General features: G+C 40.6%; 2 protein-coding genes across 3 annotated transcripts in view; both read left to right on the top strand.

Annotated features, from left to right (window-relative positions):
• ssh1a (slingshot protein phosphatase 1a) overlaps positions 1-3,103 on the top strand; it is a 39,703-nt gene extending 36,600 nt beyond the window's left edge. The window contains exon 15 of the mRNA XM_062051290.1: positions 884-3,103. Within this exon, the coding sequence (XP_061907274.1) occupies positions 884-1,903 (1,020 nt within the window). The 3' untranslated portion in view covers positions 1,904-3,103. The remainder of the gene's footprint in view (positions 1-883) is intronic.
• A 3,511-nt stretch (positions 3,104-6,614) lies between these two features.
• The window catches only part of LOC133652489 (coronin-1C-A-like), an 81,528-nt gene continuing 68,448 nt past the window's right edge, over positions 6,615-19,694 (top strand). Inside the window, exons 1-3 of one of the 2 annotated variants that reach the window (XM_062051291.1) lie at positions 6,615-6,746; positions 6,894-6,979; positions 15,421-15,505. The gene's annotated coding sequence lies outside the window, so the exon portion shown is untranslated. Of the gene's footprint in view, positions 6,747-6,893; positions 6,980-15,289; positions 15,506-19,694 lie in introns of those variants that run through there. The other variant, XM_062051292.1, reaches the window with a different exon arrangement.

Raw genomic sequence — 19,694 nt, forward strand, 5'->3', positions numbered from 1 at the left:
AACATACCAGGCACGTTCTCAGTTGGTTATTTATGCGTCATATAACGTACACTTATTCAGCCTGTTGTTCACTATTCTTTATTTATTTGAAATTGCCTTACAAATGTCTATCCGGCCCCCGGCCAAATTTTTTTAACCCAATGCGGCCCCCGAGTCAAAAAGTTTTTGGGACCCCTGATTTACAGTATTTATTAGTAGCCAGCGAGAAGGTATATTTTTGACGTGACGTATGTAAACAGAGATCACAACACCGGAAGTATATTACCTGAGGGGGCGCGGCTATAGGATAGAATTGCGAAATGGGAAACATTTTATGAGTTCTTTGCATGCATGTTATAGAATTTAACATTACATTTTAAATGATAAAAATATTAGTGATTTTTTTTACTAAAAAAACCCCCTACAAATTCTGTGCTACATTACATGGGACATGTAAGTGTCAAAAAGATAGCCAAAAGAGGTTGGTAGATGAAAATAAATCTCAAGGTCAAATATAGTGTAGAAATGCACCCAATTGCAGGAAATGTGGTCTTGAATTTAAATTTTGTGCTGATTTGTGCTCACATGCCTCTACTTTGATAGTGATACTTAAACTAGAAAATGCAGTTTTTGCCATAATGGAGGTGATTATTATTTACTTAGGGGAGCGGCTCCACACTATGTATGAAGATACACAATTAGTTGCCAGCTTTTCAGCCGGGGGACTTAAAATAAATACAATATTAGCCACAGGAGCATTGAAAGGCATTAATTAGGGGTGGGGTATTAATGGACTTTTTAAAGAAAATCTTTTAATACTGATCGGTGGCCGATCGATCGGAACATCCCTAATTGCCATATGTCTGTGTGTACTGATGTTCCATACTTTTTTCGTTTTTTTTAGGGAAAAGCCACACCTCTTGAAGCCAACGTGTCTTTACTAAAGGATGTTTCGCCAACTTCCCTTTCAAATCCTTGCCTTAAGCCCAGTCCTGCTCATTCCCCAAGTGCCCCATCTCTGCTGTCCCAGGCCTCTCCTGAAGACCTCCAGTGTTCGGTTGGACTCCTGTCTCTCTCCGACTGTGCCGGCTTCGCTTCCCTTTGCTCTACACTTGTCCCTGTTGTACGGCAGCAGCTGGCAGACTCTCGACCTGTTGTGGGGATGAAGGACTGTGGCGATATGTCGCATGTAAACATGGACGTCGAAAGGGGGATGTCTGTTGAGGCGCTCCCTGAGCTGGTGACCATGTTAGACAAAGATACTCTTGCTGAGGCTGGCTGCCTGCAAAAGGAGACCCTTGTGGAGCTGCGGCGGTCTGGTTTAGTGCGCCGACAAGCGGAGAGACTGGAGAGACTTTCAGGTGTGACCCAGGAGAGTCCTCCATCCCTGAAGCCTGTGCATGCTTGCCAAACGCAGACGAAGACCTCACACGCTGAGGAGGAGGAAGAGTTGGGCATCAGCACGGCTTATTTGAAATCATCTGCACCGTGTCAAGTACGGTTAGAGCCGCTGATGGTTCCACTCGCCAATGAAGCCTTGTTTGGGGCGGTGGGGTCGGGGGTGCGCACCCCCACCTCCTCACCTCACGGCTCCACCCTGACACGCAGCTCCAGCAGCGACAGCCTGCGCAGCGTGAGAGGAAAGCCGGGCCTGGTGCGTCAGCGGGCGCAGGAGATCGAGACCCGGATGCGCCTGGCAGGCCTCACCGTGTCGTCCCGGCTGAAACGTTCCAACTCGCTGGCTAAGCTGGACTGCCTCAACCTCTCCTCCGAAGACCTGTGCTCCGCCTGCTCCTCAGACGCGGGGACACTACTACTCCTCTCGTTGTCCCCGGAGCCGGACCACGGCCAGAAGTGGGAGCCCCCCGCCACCCCCACGCAACCCCGGAAGGACCCGCACACGTCCGCCTGGCCGTCCAGCTGACACGTCCAGCAGGGCTCGGTGGTGGTACTCCAACTCGTCATAGAGCTGTCGCGAGGTAGTAAAAAAATGACACACAACTGTCATATAAAGTGTTCACTTATTCGCCACATTGTTTGCCAATCTGCTTTTGACACTGAAAGTCATATTGCTGTGTCTGACAAGTCAAGCCGTCATCAGTTGGATAAACAAGTGCCTTATGTTTGAGACCAGAGGCACAACGTTTTGGGCAGAAGGATAAGAGAAGAGCCTTTTAACCCGCAGCCCTAAAAGTACCTTGTGTGTACTGAAATATGGTATGGTATCCATCAGCACTTATTTTTTTACCAGTCGGGTACAAAGTATTAGTATTGTGCATCGATAAAGCTGATCTATCCCGTAGTTGTGAAAGTGTTCATAATTGTAGAGTTGTCACCTATATTGTATCTTGTTTTAGATGCCATAGGCCTTCACGGAGAGCCAGTTCTCAGATTGAAGTTGACGTACGGTGATGAAATTGACGTGTGACTCTATTGCTTGTATTCAGTCACGTGACTTCTTCCCGGAAGTGAAAAATTTGGTGGTCAACCAAGCCAAGATTTCTGTTGTGCAGCAATGCGTGCGAACTGAGTACACAGGGGGTCTAGATCTTCCTGCAAAAAGCAGATAGGAGCAAAAAGTCTAACACTGCAATGGAATTTATCCCTATACTTGATAAAAGATTTGTCGAGTGATAAAGGATTATCCGTCGGTCGCGTTCCCAGACATGTCCAACTATCTGGTGCTCCAGATGCCGTTCTACACGACAAAACGGATAGAAACTTGAAAAAGCATAGAGGCCTTGGGTCAAGGAAATTGCTATCAAGATTCTCGCAAATAAATATGCATTTTCTTTGCACGCACCGTTTACGAGTATGTGTGTTTTTCCCCTTCTTGATAAAAATATAACTATAGATGTCAACAGCTTCATTTATGATTGCTGCCTTTTGTAAAAGCTTAAATCTTAAGTTTTGCTCACACTCACCGAGTTGGTAGTTTACAAAACACTTGCAGCAAACATGCGTTTTAAGAACTCCGAAACAAGATAAAATGCAAATATTATCAAGATGATACTTAAATGGGAAATACTAAACCCTAAAAGTACAGTACAGGCCAAAGGTTTGGACACACCTTCTCAATCAATGCGTTTTCTTTATTTTCATGACTATTTACATTGTAGATTGTCACTGAAGGCATCAAAACTATGAATGAACACATGTGGAGTTATGTACTTAACAAAAAAGGTGAAATAACTAAAAACATGTTTTATATTCTAGTTTCTTCAAAATAGTCACCCTTTGCTCTGATTACTGCTTTGCACACTCTTGGCATTCTCTCGATGAGCTTCAAGCACACCTGTGAAGTGAAAACCATTTCAGGTGACGACCTCTTGTAGCTCATCGAGAGAATGCCAAGAGCGTGCAAAAAAGCAATCAGAGCAAAGGGTGGCTATTTCGAAGAAACTAGAATATAAAACATGTTTTCAGTTAGTTCACCTTTTTTTGTTAAGTACATAACTCCACATGTGTTCATTCATAGTTTTGATGCCTTCAGTGACAATCTACAATGTAAATAGTCATGAAAATAAAGAAAACGCACAGAATGAGGCGAAGGTGTGTCCAAACTTTTGGCCTGTACTGTAAATCAAGCAAACATTTAACAAAGTGATCACTGCAAACTCATGCGTTCTTCGACTCTGCTCCCTTGTACGAGAGTGCATGCTACTTTTTTGGTCGTCTCGTAAAATCTTGCACTCGTTTGCCCTTCTTGTTACTTCTCGGGGAACTCTGAAGAAACATTTATCCTTTTTGCGTTTTGAACGGTTTGTACAGCCGAAAACAACACAAGCCTAGGGCATTTTTCTTTGAGTGGCTAAATGCCGCTTAGAACGCGATAACAACAGATGCTGGCTTGACCACCACACATATTCAATGAGCCGGACGTGACGTAAATCCAAGCAATAAGTGTGTGAATGGAAAGTGGAGAGAAAGAGGCTTTTCACTGTTTGCAACAATTATCAGAATACTTTCTGATTATGTTGTTCCTTTGCACTGCTTTTTTTTGGGGTTGTGTATACAGTACTTGACTTGGTACACAACAAGCTATCTTCCAAAATAACATTTAAGTAATGTTATCAACCTCATCATTCCCCTCAGTGATCACGGGAGCGCAATCAAGCTATCTGGCTTGAAATCACAAAGCAACTGTCTAATGCAACACACAACAAGGATTCCATGTCATATATACGGTATATGTGTCTTTTTTTGACAACTCAAAAAAGAAGTCATCCTTGAGGATTTCCAACATGAAAGTCATGTTTAAATGTGAAAGACCAAAGCTCTACGGCTGTCTCATCAAACTGAAACTGTACAAAATACAGTGGTCCCTTGGTTTTTGTAGCCCCCCACCGCCCACACACACTTTGTATGATTCCATTTTTGCCAAAAGTTTATGCCGCATTATTTACAGTGTCTCGTTTATTGCTGCACGTCCCAAACTAGTCCGTTTGACCGTGTATCATTTCATGCAGTCACCAAACAAAGAATCCAATGTGTTCTTTTTTTTACTTAGTGCCAAAATGGGGCCAAAGAAAGTTGCAAGTGCCAGCACTTTGATAAAGAAAGTGAGAAACAAACAATATTGAATTCAAGAAATAATTTAAAGTATGGGAGAGAGGCTTTTCACTCTTTTCAACAAACAGAATACGTTCTGATTATGTCGAACGTCTCATATCTTGAAGCTCTTCGCCATTAAGGGTCTTCAATAAAGGTAGAAGTTAAATGTTTATCAATTTCATTTTTTTTTGTATTTTGCATATTTACTGCATGTACAACTAAAATGATAATTTATGTAAAGTTTTTTTGTTAATATATTTTTGGGTGTGGGAGAATTGGATTTGCATTACAGTAATTCCTCATTTATCGCTGTTAAGTGGACGCGATAAATTCATTTCTGCAAATTAGGAATTTTAAATCAAATATTTTTGTAATGGCTAGAACTGTATATGACCTTAATAAGTTTAACATTATGAGTGCTCTCTAGACAACTAATAACATTTTATACTCTTTTAATCCAGTATAGAAATGTAGTCATGGCTGAGCCAATCAGTGGCCACAATACTAAACAGCGCACTCTGATTTTCCCGTTTTGATTTAATCCTGTGGCCAATACTACTGTAGTAGATAGATAGATAGATAGTACTTTATTAGTATTGATATTTTTAGTTTTTTTAGGCCTGAAAATGCTTAATTTAGGGCCAAATATGTTTAAAAGTTAAACTGCAAACGAGGAAAAGTGCTGGGGTTTCGTTCGATTCCGTCTACGCCAGACCTTTTGGAACGGATTGCTAACAAAAACCAAGGCACCGCTGGAGTCTTCATGTCAATCATGTTTGTATTTAAATGCTGTCACATCGTTTTGCACATTTTGGGAGAGACAAAAAATACTCAAGGGAGTTTTTTGGGCTTACTGCTGTTCAGCTTTTACGCTCATATCCAGTTTTAAAACTACGATCACACTAGGTTACGTGTTATTTTTCGTAACCATGCTTTTTTTTAATACTTTACATATGCAGTAATTTTTGTACTGTACATTACTGTAGTTTAAATGCATAATGCACTTTTTATGTTAATGTACTGTATGTGTTAATTATGGAAATAAATGTGTCTTTTTCATGATCTACTGTGGATTTGAGTGATTGTGAGCATGCACCGCAGCCTTTGGGAAAAGGAAGGAAGGAAGGAGGGAGCTGTTGGCGTCAGGATCCTTCGAAACTTACCATAAACATGAGCAAAATGTCTGGCCAGTGCGTCAACTTTGATGATGTGCGTTTGTTACATCATCGTGTTGTCATCAGTGTGCTTTGGCAGGAGAGCTTTATTCCTAACAGCTAGGTTATGTAACTTTTAGCCTCCCCTCCCTGTTTGCATGACATCAATGAATGACTTAAGTTACACGCTCCTGCCTCTCCTGCCCCTATGACCGTGCGTGTCTAGCAGGCCCATGTGATGTGTAGCGTGGAAGAAAGCTGCAAAAATGTGACCACTGAATCAAATATTTGTATGCATACGAAACTGTTTCCAGAACACTCTTGTGAGGGAAATGTATTGATTGATTTAAACTTTTATTAGTAGAATGCACAGTTCAGTACATATTCCGTACAATTGAACACTAAATGGTAACACCCGAATAAGTTTTTCAACTTGTTTAAGTCGGGGTCCATGTAATCAATTCATGGTACAAATATATACTATCATCATAATACATGCTATATGAGAACAATAATACAGTAGGACCTCAACTTCAGAGTCTTTTGAGATAAGCCCAGTCTTTTGGTTCATCTTTAGGCTTCAAGTTACGAGCAAAAAATGGAGTTACAAGCATCCCCGCCATTGGCTGGCGTAGCAAACATCGTAAGATCCGCCCCCAAACATTTGGTCTCTGTAGCATTAGCCACATGACTACATTTTACACACATACCTACATGGTTGAATAAAGAATTCGTTCATTTAAATGAAACCAGTATTATCAGACAGGTCTTGTTAAAACAATTTCAGGAATATAAGTATAATTTTCCTGTGATAAATATTAAAGTATGAATGTTTTAACCTGGTGACGTCACTTCTCTATCTCTCCCCGGAAGTCCCGCCCCCAGCCAAAGTCATTGGCTAACACCCCGTAGCCAGCCGCTACATCATTGACCACATTTAAAAAAGGTCACTATTGTTGGAAAGCTTGTTAAACAAAGAAACAGAAAAATAGGTTTCACAGTTAAGGTGTATTTTTAATCCATCAAATTCGTGACGGGAAATTGGAGTAAACATGATTGGTAAGAGGAAGCTGGCAGATCCAAAGAATCAAAGTGAATATATCAATTTAAAAAACATTAGGCAGACTCCCAGATGCATGTATAACTTATACTTTAAAAGGAATTCCAATGCAGTTTTTTTTTACCCACTGTTGATTTTTTTTGCAGAGTGGTTTTGTAAACGTGCCACATTTTGTGACTCAATCTGAACATTTTGAGGCTTTGGATCAGGGGTGGCCACACTTTTTCTGCAGGTGAGCTACTTTTCAACCGAACAAGTCGAGGGGATCTACCTCGTTCATATACACAATTGATGTTTATGAAAAAGACGTTTTTGTTAACAAGTTACAAGTTTTTTAATGATAATACAAGCATGTTTAACACATAGATTCCTTTCTTTCATGAAGGCAAGAATATAAATTGGTGTATTACCATTGATTGGAATCAGACAGTAGTGCTGATAACGTCCGCATTTTCAAATGGAGGAGAAAAAAGGTCCTCCTTTCTGTCCATTAACACGTGAAAGTGGTTGCTTTTTGGCATCTTATTTGTCCAGATTCCGTACTCGTTTTTATACACTTTACAAGAAATACATTGGCGGCAAACTCCGTAGCTTGCTAGCTTGTTTGCGCTAGCTTTCGGAGACTTATTTTGTTAGCGTAGGCAGGATAGAGCAGCGCTTTTATTGTGAAGACAGGAACTGTGCGGTCAGTCTTTGGGCTTTTGACGGAAGGTACGGTTGTGTTTCTCGCCTTCCTGACGGTCTTTTTTCCCTTCACACCCAGCTCGCAGCAGCCAGCGTCATCTCACAAGATCCTCGGGTGCCGCGAATGTCAATCAAATGACGAAAGTGACGTCATAGTGAAGATTGATGATCGCTAATTTTCGAAAATATGTGAAGTTGTTGCACTTTTGGTAGAATTTAAATATTCAAAATATTGCTGAACGCCAAACCGAAAGGACCTAGGTTAGAAAATATTTCGCCTCGTTGGGAGATTATTTAGTATCCCGCATAATATCAACTGTTTGTATATATTTTCTGAAGGGTATACAGTCCTATAAAAAAAAGTGAGGAGTATAATTGAGAGTAGTCAGTGTACAGTGTGTAGAGATAGTATAGATCTACTATCCATTGAAAATGAGTCAACAGTAGTAATGGGTCAAAGTGTACTGAAGCGTGTATGCCTTAGGGACGGCGTGGCGAAGTTGATAGAGTGGCTGTGCCAGCAATCGGAGTGTTGCTGGTTACTGGGGTTCAATTCCCACCCTCTACCTTCCTAGTCATGTCTGTTGTGTCCTTGGGCAAGACACTTCACCCTTTGCCTCTGATGGCTGCTGGTTAGCGCCTTGCATGGCAGCTCCCGCCATCAGTGTGTGAATGTGTGTGTGAATGGGTAAATGTGGAAATACTGTCAAAGCGCTTTGAGTACCTTGAAGGTAGAAAAGCGCTATACAAGTATAACTCATTTATCATTTATTAATAAACTACCGCTAGGTGTGTGTGTAAAATGTCAAAGACTAATTGTAGTGTCATCATACAGGTCTTTTATACGATTCCAGTGATGTCATTTCCCGGTGATAAATACTAAGAAACTTATTAAAACCTGTGAAAACGCACACATTCTTGGTCTAGCGAGTCACAAGTGACCAGGCAATCAATTTCAAAGATATTTGTCAGACTCTGTTATATAATAATTAACATTTTACTCACCCGTTAGATGTTTTGCTGGGGAATTTTGTGTCTGTTTCGTGCTGAGTGACCACTGCCGATATCCAGCCAGCGGCAAATACGCAATCAAACACATCCTGTTTACTATTTGGCTCATTGGCCAAAGTTACACATTTCATATTCATTTTTGAGCAGCTATATACAAAACCCAAAACCAGTGAAGTTGGCACGTTGTATAAATCATACATAAAAAATAAATGCAATGATTTGAAAATCCTTTTCTACTTATATTCAATTGAATAGACTGCAAAGACAAGATGCTTAAATGTTAGCTCATTTGGAATTTGATGCCTGCAACATGTGGCAAAAAAGACTGAGAAAGTTGAGGAATGCTCATCAAACACTTGTTTGGAACATCCCACAGGTGAACAGGCTAATTGCAAACAGGTGGGTGCCATGATTGGGTATAAAAGCAGCTTCCATGAAATGCTCAGTCATTCACAAACAAGGATGGGCGAGGGTCACCACTTTGAACAAATGCGTGAGCAAATTGTCGAACAGTTTAAGAACATTTCTCAACGAGCTATTGCAAATAATTTAGGGATTTCTACGGTCCATAACATCATTATAAGGTTCAGAGAATGTGGAGAAATCACTGCATGTAAGCAATAATATTACGGACCTTCGATCCCTTAGGCAGTACTGCATCAAAAAGCGACATCAGTGTGTCAAGGATATCACCACATGGGCTCAGGAACACTTCAGAAAACCACTGTCAGTAACTACAGTTCGTCGCTACATCCGTAAGTTAAAACTACTATACAAAGCGAAAGCCATTTATCAACAACACCCAGAAACACTGGCGGCTTCGCTGGGCCCGAGCTCATCTAAGATGGACTGATGCAAAGTGGAAAAGTGTTCTGTGGTCTGACGAGTCCACATTACAAATTGTTTTTGGAAACTGTGGATGTCGTGTCCTCTGGAACATAGAGGAAAAGAACAATCCGGATTGTTATAGGCGCAATGTTCAAAAGCCAGCATCAGTGATGGTATGGGGGTGTATTAGTGCCCTAAGCATGGGTAACTTACACATCTGCGAAGGCACCATTAATGCTGAAAGGTACATACAGGTTTTGTAGTAACATATGTTACCCTCCAAGCAACGTTGTCATGGGCGCCCCTGCTTATTTCAGCAAGAATATGCCAAGCCACGCGTGGCTTCATAGTAAAAGAGTGCGGGTACTAGACTGGCCTGCCTGTAGTCCAGACCTGTCCCCCATTAATGTGTGGCGCAATATGAAGCCTAAAATACGACAACGGAGACCCCGGACTGTTGAACAACTTAAGCTGTACATCAAGCAAGAATGGGAAATAATTGCACCTGAAAAGCTGCAAAAATGTGTCTCCTCAGTTTACTAAGTGTTGTTAAAAGGAAAGGCCATGTAACACAGTGGTATAAATGCCCCTGTGCCAACTTTTTTGCAATGTGTTGCTGCCATTTAATTCTAAGTTAATGATTATTTGCAAAAAAAAAAAAAAAAAAGTTACTCAGTTCGAACATTAAGTATCTTGTCTTTGCAGTCTATTCAATTGAATATAAGTTGAAAAGGATTTGCAAATCATTGTATTCTGTTTTTATTTACGAATTACACAACGTGCCATCTTCACTGGTTTTGGGGTTTGTATAATAAGTTTATACTGTATATATTTGCAAATTATAAATTCTATTTGCAGGCCAAATGTAGACTTTTTTATAAAAAAATCCAGTAGATTATAAAACACTAACATAATCAATGTAGTGTCAATATGGCTAGTGAGTGTGCCATACACTCACTTAGACGTAATTTAGTGTGCATAGGCGAAAACAGGGGTGTTATTATTATTACTCATGTTTAGTTTTTCATTGTTTTTTTATTATTGGGCGGTAGAGCGGCCGTGCCAGCAACTTGAGGGTTCCAGGTTCGATCCCTGCTTCCGCTTCTGCAGTTGTGTCCTTGGGCAATAAAACTTTACCCACCTGCTCCCAGTGTCACCCACACTGTTTTAAATGTAGCCCAAAGGTGTAAATAATGGGCTTCACTATGTAAAGCGCTTTGAGTCTCTAGAGGAAAGCGCTATATAAATATAATTTGCTTTACTTTATTACATTTTACCGTATATAAAATCAGCACCGCAACCATAGAATTTCACCGTTATAAAGTCCATCACCTTCCTCAGCAGTTTCCCAAAGGATGGCATCATGCTCTTTCAGAACGTTACAGTACATGTTGATATTCATGTTTCCCTAAATGAACCACTTTTCTCTAGTCCCGGTAGCACTCATGCAGCCTCAGACTTTAAGACCCATGTACCTTGCAACTGGGTGTGCTCCCATCATCCTCTAATTCCTGGCTTCCGAACGAGCACTTTAGTTTTATTATCCCAAGTGTGTGTCCGGTTTGGGAAGTTACCATAGGAACAAAAACAAAAGGGTCGATGCTATTTTGCAAACGACTTCCCACGCACGCCTGGACCAACCAGAGCGACTACAATCTGCTGTGCCAGACACAAACCTTTTCCCAAACTCTTGGAAAAGCAGCATGAAGCATGCTAGAATGACTCTGGTATGCAAACACGGCAGAATAAACTCAGGCATAGCTCCTACTTAGTGGGGTTGTTGTACCAGGGCCCCAAGCATCAGGGGAAGGGGGATGAAGATACTTATTTTCATAAATATGTGCGTTATAAAAAAACAATGTCATAAAAGGTAGTACAAGTTCAATAAGAATTTTAAAAGTCAAAGATTACCTATCAAAAATACAAAATTGGTTGGCTCCACCTGGGTAGACACAGACGTCATAACGCCATCAAAGTTCACCTTCAAGTATTCACACACAGAAGCAACAAGGTAAAGATGACATTTATTTTGGTATTTCATCGCCCATGATTGTGGTGTGTTCAAAGACCCTACATTGAAGTTAGAAACAGCGGCGTCACTAGTTTTTAAAGACAGGGGGAGTCTTAACCTCTGGGAAATGCACTAATAATTATATAACTAGAAAATTCCCGTGGAAATTTTGACGGTCCTGCTATCTGTGCCCTGGACCTCTGGCCGGGGGTCGTCGGAAGCCGCCGTACTTTTAAGATGGTGCCGAGTGTCTGAATCAGTGACTTTTATGTGTTACTGTACAAAATGAGCTACAGAGCTAGCCTAAAAAAATAGCATTCACACATTATAATGCTAACACTTAGCATGTTTGCTCCCAATGGCATGCTAACAGTTAGCATGCCTTACGTATCAAGTAATATGGCTGTAAGGTGTATGGCTGCGGAAGTAGAAAAAAAATATAAAAATAAGCAAAAAAAAGTTAGTGTGCTAATATTAGCTTGCTAGCATGCTAATGTTTGCATGCTAACAGTTAACAAGTGTCACGTGCCAAGTTATATGACTGTGGAGTTAACGGTTGCAAATTCATCTCATGAGGTTAACATGCTAGCAAGCTAACGTTAGCATGCTACCAGTTAGCATGTGTCACATACCAAGTTATATGACTGTAAGGTGTATGACTGTGTAATTAGAGAAAGAAACCTAAAGTTAGGTAAAAAGTTAGCATGTTAATGTTAGTATTCTAGCATGCTAACAATAGCATGCCAGCATGCTAACAATAGCATGCTAGCAGTTAACAAGTGTCACATACCAAGTTATATGACTCTAGGGCAGTGGTTCTTAACCTGGGTTCGATCGAACCCTAGGGGTTCGGTGAGTCGGCCTCAGGGGTTCGGCGGACTCTCCGCCGCGGATGTCGGGACACACGTGACTCATTGTGTAAATAAAAACTTCTCCATATCGGCGTATTATGGATACGGCAACAGCAGAAGTCACACTGATTTGCAGGTGTGTAAATTGTTGTGAGTTCATGCATTGTGTTGGTTTTGTTCTTTGAACAAGGTGATGTTCATGCATGGTTTATTTTGTGAACAGGTAAAAAAAACATATAACTTTGTCTTGAATTTGAAAAAAAATATATATATATTTTTTACTGAAGAAGGGTTCGGTGAATGCGCATATGAAACTGGTGGCATTCGGTACGTCCAACAAGGTTAAGAACCACTGCTCTTGGGTAAACGGTTACAAAATTAGCTAAAAAAGGTTAGCTAGCAAGCAAACGTAAACAATTCTATCAGTTAGCATGTTTCACCATACCAAACTATACCATACTAACTTAATTTATGAAGCCCTTTAAAAACAACCACAGTTGAAGAACAAAAAGCTGTACACCACAAAGAAATACAGACAAAGGACAGACTAAAAAACAACATTTAAAACAGAGGTAAAATACACATTGAAAAAGCAAATACAAATTATCTTAGAACAATTTGGTTAGATAAAAAGCAGTTAAAATACCAAGTTATATGGCCATCCAGCCAAAATCAAACATTGGACATAAAATTGTTTGAGGCAGGGTTAAAGAAAACTACAACATAGCTGATGGAGTGAAGATACAGTCAAAGTGGAGACACATAAATAAGACCGGCCACAAAACAGTCAGAACGGGGCTTGAAAATGGTAAATACGTGCCTGGACACATGAGGTCTTATAAATATGACCAATGTATGACGCTGGTATGTTGGTATCAGATTGATACCCAAATTTGTATTATCATCCAAAACAAAAGTATTGATTTTAAATCGAGAATCGTTTTCAATCTAATCGAATCGCTAGCCCCAAGAATCCAGTCTTCAGCCACCCTAAAAAAAACATTGACCGCAAACTCCGTAGCTTTTGATTGATTGATTGATTGAGACTTTTATTAGTAGATTGCACAGTACAGTACATATTCCGTACAATTGACCACTAAATGGTAACACCCGAATAAGTTTTTCAACTTGTTTAAGTCGGGGTCCACGTTAATCAATTCATGGTAGCTTGCTAGCATGTGTGTGCTAGCTTTGTGAGATTTTTATTTTTTGAGCGCTGGCAGGACGGAGCAGCGCGTTTTGGAGATATATATTCAACATTTTCTGTTTCCAAACAGGAAATAGCGAACATTCACAACATCTGACTGCCAAGCTCGCCAGAAAGTTTCCATGAGGACAACGAGGCGATTGCAGCTGTCAAACATCATCTAAGCAACATTTTGATCAAAGGACCACCATCACATGTCATGTAGACCACCAGGAAGTGTTTGAAATGTAGGAAAATAATCACTTTAAATCCTCTGTAACTTTACACATTTTGTTATATAGAGATTGAACAATTTTTGGTCCCGGTATTGACCCCTGGGTTACACCCAGTGGCGGGCCGTGCATTTCCCACCTAGGCCTTCAGTGATGTCCGACTTAGTCCTACTTAAAAAAATACCTCTCAAAATACCATATTTTTTCTTGCCACATGACCATGGCTTGAAAAATACTATACAGAAACACACTTGCGCACTACTGGGCATTGAATCACCTCAATTTGTCCCCAGGGTACAAAACGGGCTATTTTTTGGCACATTTAAAAATCAATCAACTGTACATGGTACTGTCAAAACAAAAATAATTGTAAAAAAGATTGAATGTGAAAAAATATATTTGAACTCACAATTTGTAACAGCCATTTGATGCCGTATAAGCCATTGGTACCGCTCGTAGTTGGTCATTCGAGTGGTAGTGGCAGGCAAACCATTTCACCGGCAGCACAACTTAACTCGATTCCGGGGACCTCGTTTCCCAAGATCTAGTTTCTCTTTGAATATCCTTCTTGAAAATGCCCTTGCAAATATATATATCAGCCACCTAATCAAGGTTTTGCTCTGCCTCTTTGTTGGTTAAGAAAGTGAGTGCCGCTGATTTCTCCCCTGGCCGGGTATGGCTTCAGTGCCATTGATTGATTGGTTGAAACTTTTATTAGTAGATTGCACAGTACAGTACATATTCCGTACAATTGACCACTAAATGGTAACACCCGAATATGTTTTTCAACTTGTTTAAGTCGGGGTCCACGTTAATCAATTCATGGTACAAATATATACTAACAGCATAATACAGTCATGCTTTTCGTAAATCACAACTTGTGATTGGATACTTGGATACTTTATCGCAACTGTCTGTTAACCGAATGTCATCCGTTCGATAAACTGCACAGCCGCCGCTAATGTTGGTTCAGAAGGCCTCCGGCAGAATTCACACAGCGCTGGCAACTAGCTAGCTGAATTTTGATTGGATAAAAGCTCTAACTTAAAAAAAGCAACACTGGAGCCTTCTTGAAAATGCCCTTGCAAATATATATATCTGCCACCTAATCAACGTTTTGCTCTGCTTCTTTGTTGGTTAAAAAAGTGAGTACCCCTGATTTCTCCGCTGGCCGGGTATGGCTCCAGTGCCACTTTCTGCTTTTCGTAAATCACAACTTGCGATTGGATACTTGGATACATTATCGCAACTGTCTGTTAACTGAATGTCCTCTGTTCGATCCGCTAATGTTGGTTCAGAAGGCCTCCGGCAGAATTCATTGGATAAAAAGTTCTAACTTAAAAAAAGCAACACTGGAGCCTAATATGACATGAAGAGAATATGATGAATACTTTTCTATATTTATGAAAAGTAAATAAAAAAATAAAAATAATTTTTATCAATTTATGATCATGATTTTTAGAATTTATAGAATCGAATTTATATGATTTAGAGAAGGTCTTGCACACCACTGGGTACACCACAAGATGGTATTGACACTGTTGCGTTATTGACTTAGAAATAGCCAACAATGTAGTGTGCATAATGGAATTGTGTCATAAAAAGTGGATGAAAGCCGCCACACTTTAAAGGATGCACAAAGCTAAAGATCATTATCCAATATGATGACGTTTATTTGGACTTAAGTAAATGCGGCCAAGAGCACAGAGGCACGATCATAAAAAGAAACGAGCAGCCAGAATACCAGCGAACAAAAACATTTTGACGGGGACTTTCTGGAAAAGAAGCGTACAAGTTTTGTTGTTTATCCAAATGAGCTGTGACATCACATGGACGTGATATAAGGCGGCCATCGCTTGTGAGTTTCAGTGAGGACAGACCGTCGCCAAACAAGCAACAAAGAGCACACTGTCGGAGGAAGAGACGCACAGATCGACTCGGCTACATCCAACTGGTAAGAGTCCGCCTGGACCTGTACTTGATTGGACATGTTCTTGTCACGCCCTTGGCCTCCTACGGCCTGGCGTGGAACAGGGGTCATGTTGGATTTAGTGAATTTATCCGCTTTGCAGCTGCTGAAAAGTTTGAATTCTTGTAAGGAAAGAGCACATGTTGATCAAGTGAGGCGCCTCAGGCGTTAAAGGGCGGGATAACGGGCCGCTTGTGATGGGCGGCGTGGAGCGCCTCAAGGTGATGCGCCGACTTTAACCCCACGAGGCCCACGGTGGAAGAAACGTTTTTAAGGGTTAATTTACGTCTTCGCACAAATGACTTTTGATGGCGTTGCTCCCTGGGCCATGTGTTGGTCAGATGATGCAGCAGTGGTCATATGCTGGTGTGACGCTGCATGCTTCTGCATTTCATGGTGCATGGGTTTGATTCCCGGCTCAGGAAGGACATCTGCTATAAAGGCAAAACTATTCATGCGGGGGAAAAAAGTAAATTTTCCATGTCCTGATTGCACTGTAAAAAATCAGCATTAACCAGTATTATTTCACAGTAAACTACTGTAAACAAGACTCTTAACCTTACAACAAAATGCTGTAAAAATACCCTTTTATTCTACAACATTTAAAGGGGAGCTATAATGATTTGAATCTACATTTAAAGCACTCCTTGTGGTCTACATCAGGGGTTCATAACCTTTTTGACCCCCGGGAAGGAAGCACTGAGGAGGAGAAACTTAGACTTAGAAGGGAAATTGTTCCACACAGTAGCTAAGTTACAAAGGATGGAAAGGATAATGCAGGTATAAAGTAGACTAAAATGTACCATAGTAGCAATATAATATTGTGGTTGGAGTGTCCGCCCTGAGATCGGTAGGTCGTGAGTTCAAACCCCGGCCGAGTCATACCAAAGACTATAAAAATGGGACCCATTACCTCCCTGCTTGGCACTCAGCATCAAGGGTTGGAATTGGGGGTTGAATCACCAAAAATTATTCCTGAGCGCAGCCACCGCTGCTGCTCACTGCTCCCCTCACCTCCCAGGGGGTGAACAAGGGGATGGGTCAAATGCAGAGGACAAATTTCACCACATTTAGTGTGTGTGTGACAATCATTGGTACTTTAACTTTAACTTGAACTATAACATATATGTAATATTTACGCATTATATATACACAGTATATGATATATACTGATATATTATTATATTATGTTATATTTCTATATAATATATACAGTATATAACAATCACCATGTACAATATTACAGTATATGTAACAGCTGCAGCATAAAATAGAGAGTAGATGCAGCAGAAAATATACATTATAAATAAAGAGAGGTAGCTAACATAGAAGCGGGGAAACAAAAGCAGGGACAAAATAATAGGGAAGGCAGGCGAGCAACAGACGCTTCATTTTGGTACTTTATTAGTATTATATTATACAAACCCCGTTTCCATATGAGTTGGGAAATTGTGTTAGATGTAAATATAAACGGAATACAATGATTTGCAAAATCATTTTCAACCCATATTCAGTTGAATATGCTACAAAGACAACATATTTGATGTTCAAACTGATAAACATTTTTTTTTGTGCAAATAATCATTAACTTTAGAATTTGATGCCAGCAACACATGACAAAGAAGTTGGGAAAGGTGGCAATAAATACTGATAAAGTTGAGGAATGCTCATCAAACACTTATTTGGAACATCCCACAGGTGAACAGGCAAATTGGGAACAGGTGGGTGCCATGATTGGATATGAAAGTAGATTCCATGAAATGCTCGGTCATTCACAAACAAGGATGGGGCGAGGGTCACCACTTTGTCAACAAATGCGTGAGCAAATTGTTGAACAGTTTAAGAAAAACCTTTCTCAACCAGCTATTGCAAGGAATTTAGGGATTTCACCATCTACGGTCCGTAATATCATCAAAGGGTTCAGAGAATCTGGAGAAATCACTGCACGTAAGCAGCTAAGCCCGTGACCTTCGATCCCTCAGGCTGTACTGCATCAACAAGCGACATCAGTGTGTAAAGGATATCACCACATGGGCTAAGGCAGTGTTTTTCAACCTTGTTTGAGCCAAGGCACATTTTTAAAATAAAAAAATACGGAGGCACACCACCAGCAGACAAGGTTAAAAAATGAAACTCCACCAGGTTGTCGTGCGTTATTTTGAGTTTGTTGTTGTTTTCCAGTGTGTAGTGCTTAAGTTCCTGCCTTGCGCTGTTATTTTGGTGGACCTTCCTGTTTTGTTGGTGTTTCCCTGTAGCAGCTTCATGCTTTCCTTTGAGTGCTATTCCCCGCACCTGCTTTGTTTTCGCAATTAAGACCGTTTTAGTTGTGCGGACATTGTTGATTGTCATGTCATGTACGTCTCTGCTCCACACGCAGTAAGTCTTTGCTGTCGTCCAGCATTCTGTCTTTGTTTACTTTGTAGCCAGTTCAGTTTTAGTTTCGTTCTGCATAGCCTTCCCTAACCTCCAATGCCTTTTCTTAGGGGCATTCAACTTTTGTTTCTTTTTTATTTAAGCGTTAGATACCTTTTTACCTGCACACTGCTTCCCGCTATCGGTTACACATTGTGATCACGACAAACTATGTTCCCGACATCTACAGCGCAATTAGCTACCTGCTGCCACCTACTGATATGGAAGAGTATAACACGGTTAGTCTGCCGAGCTCTAGACAGCACCGACACTCAACAACGGCACATTATTTGCAGATTCTAATTACTGGTTTGCAAAAAATATTTTTAGATTTAGACAAACTTTAATGATCCACAAGGGAAATTTTTCCACACAGTAGCTCAGTTACAAAGGATGGAAAGGATAAGGATAGAAAGGATCCAAGGGCACAAATAGAAGTACAAAATAGACTTAAAATGTACCAATTTTTAACCCAATTAGGTGAAATTACATAATCTCCCACGGCACACCAGACTGTATCACTGGGCTAAGGAACACTTCAGAAACCTACTGTCAGTAACTACAGTTGGTCGCTACATCTGTAAGTGAGAGTTTTGCTACATCTGTAAGTGCAAGTTAAAACTCTCCTATGCAAGGCGAAAACCGTTTATCAACAACACCCAGAAACGCCGTCGGCTTCGCTGGGCCTGAGCTCATCTAAGATGGACTGATACAAAGTGGAAAAGTGTTCTGTGGTCTGACGAGTCCACATTTCAAATTGTTTTTTTAAAGTGTGGACGTCGTGTCCTCCGGACCAAAGAGGAAAAGAACCTTCCGGATTGTTATAGGCGCAAAGTTGAAAAGGCAGCATCTGTGATGGTATGGGGGTGTATTAGTGCCCAAGACATGGGTAACTTACACATCTGTGAAGGCGCCATTAATGCTGAAAGATACATACAGGTTTTGGAGCAACATATGTTGCCATCCAAGCAACGTTACCATGGACGCCCCTGCTTATTTCAGCAGCTGACTCTTCTCACCCTGGACACACGCTATTCTCCCCTCAGGCAGGAGACTACGCTCCATCCAGACCCACACCTCCCGCCACCTGAACAGTTTTTCCCCTCGGCCATCAGGCAAATGAACAATAACTCCTAACAGCAGCTCCTTGGATTCCTTCTAAGTCTATCTGATAGCTCAGTCACAGCTCTTTTTTATACCAAATATGTGTTATATGTGTTTTATGTCGCACGTTTGCACCAAGAAAAATTCCTAGTTTGTGAACCCGTTCTCAAACAATGGCAATAAAACGATTCTGATTCTGAAGACAATGCCAAGCCACGTGTTACATCAACGTGGCTTCATAGTAAAAGAGTGCGGGTACTAGACTGGCCTGCCTGTAGTCCAGACCTGTCTCCCATTGAAAATGTGTGGCGCATTATGAAGCCTAAAATACCACAACGGAGACCCCCGGACTGTTGAACAACTTAATTCTAAGTTAATTATTATTTGCAAAAAAAAAAAAAAGTTTATGAGTTTGAACATCAAATATCTTGTTTTTGTAGTGCATTCAATTGAATATGGGTTGAAAAGGATTTGCAAATCATTGTATTCCGTTTATATTTACATCTAACACAATTTCCCAACTCATATGGAAACGGGGTTTGTATATGCAGGGAGCTACACTAGCTGCATTCTAGCGCTTTATTTAGATGTTTTTTTCACTGTGCTGATGAGCTATGTCTCCTTTTATCATAATTGGTTGTCCACACATTTTTTTATT

This window comes from Entelurus aequoreus, linkage group LG06 (genome assembly GCF_033978785.1).
Source record: "Entelurus aequoreus isolate RoL-2023_Sb linkage group LG06, RoL_Eaeq_v1.1, whole genome shotgun sequence".
In the NCBI taxonomy this organism is placed as follows: domain Eukaryota; kingdom Metazoa; phylum Chordata; class Actinopteri; order Syngnathiformes; family Syngnathidae; genus Entelurus; species Entelurus aequoreus.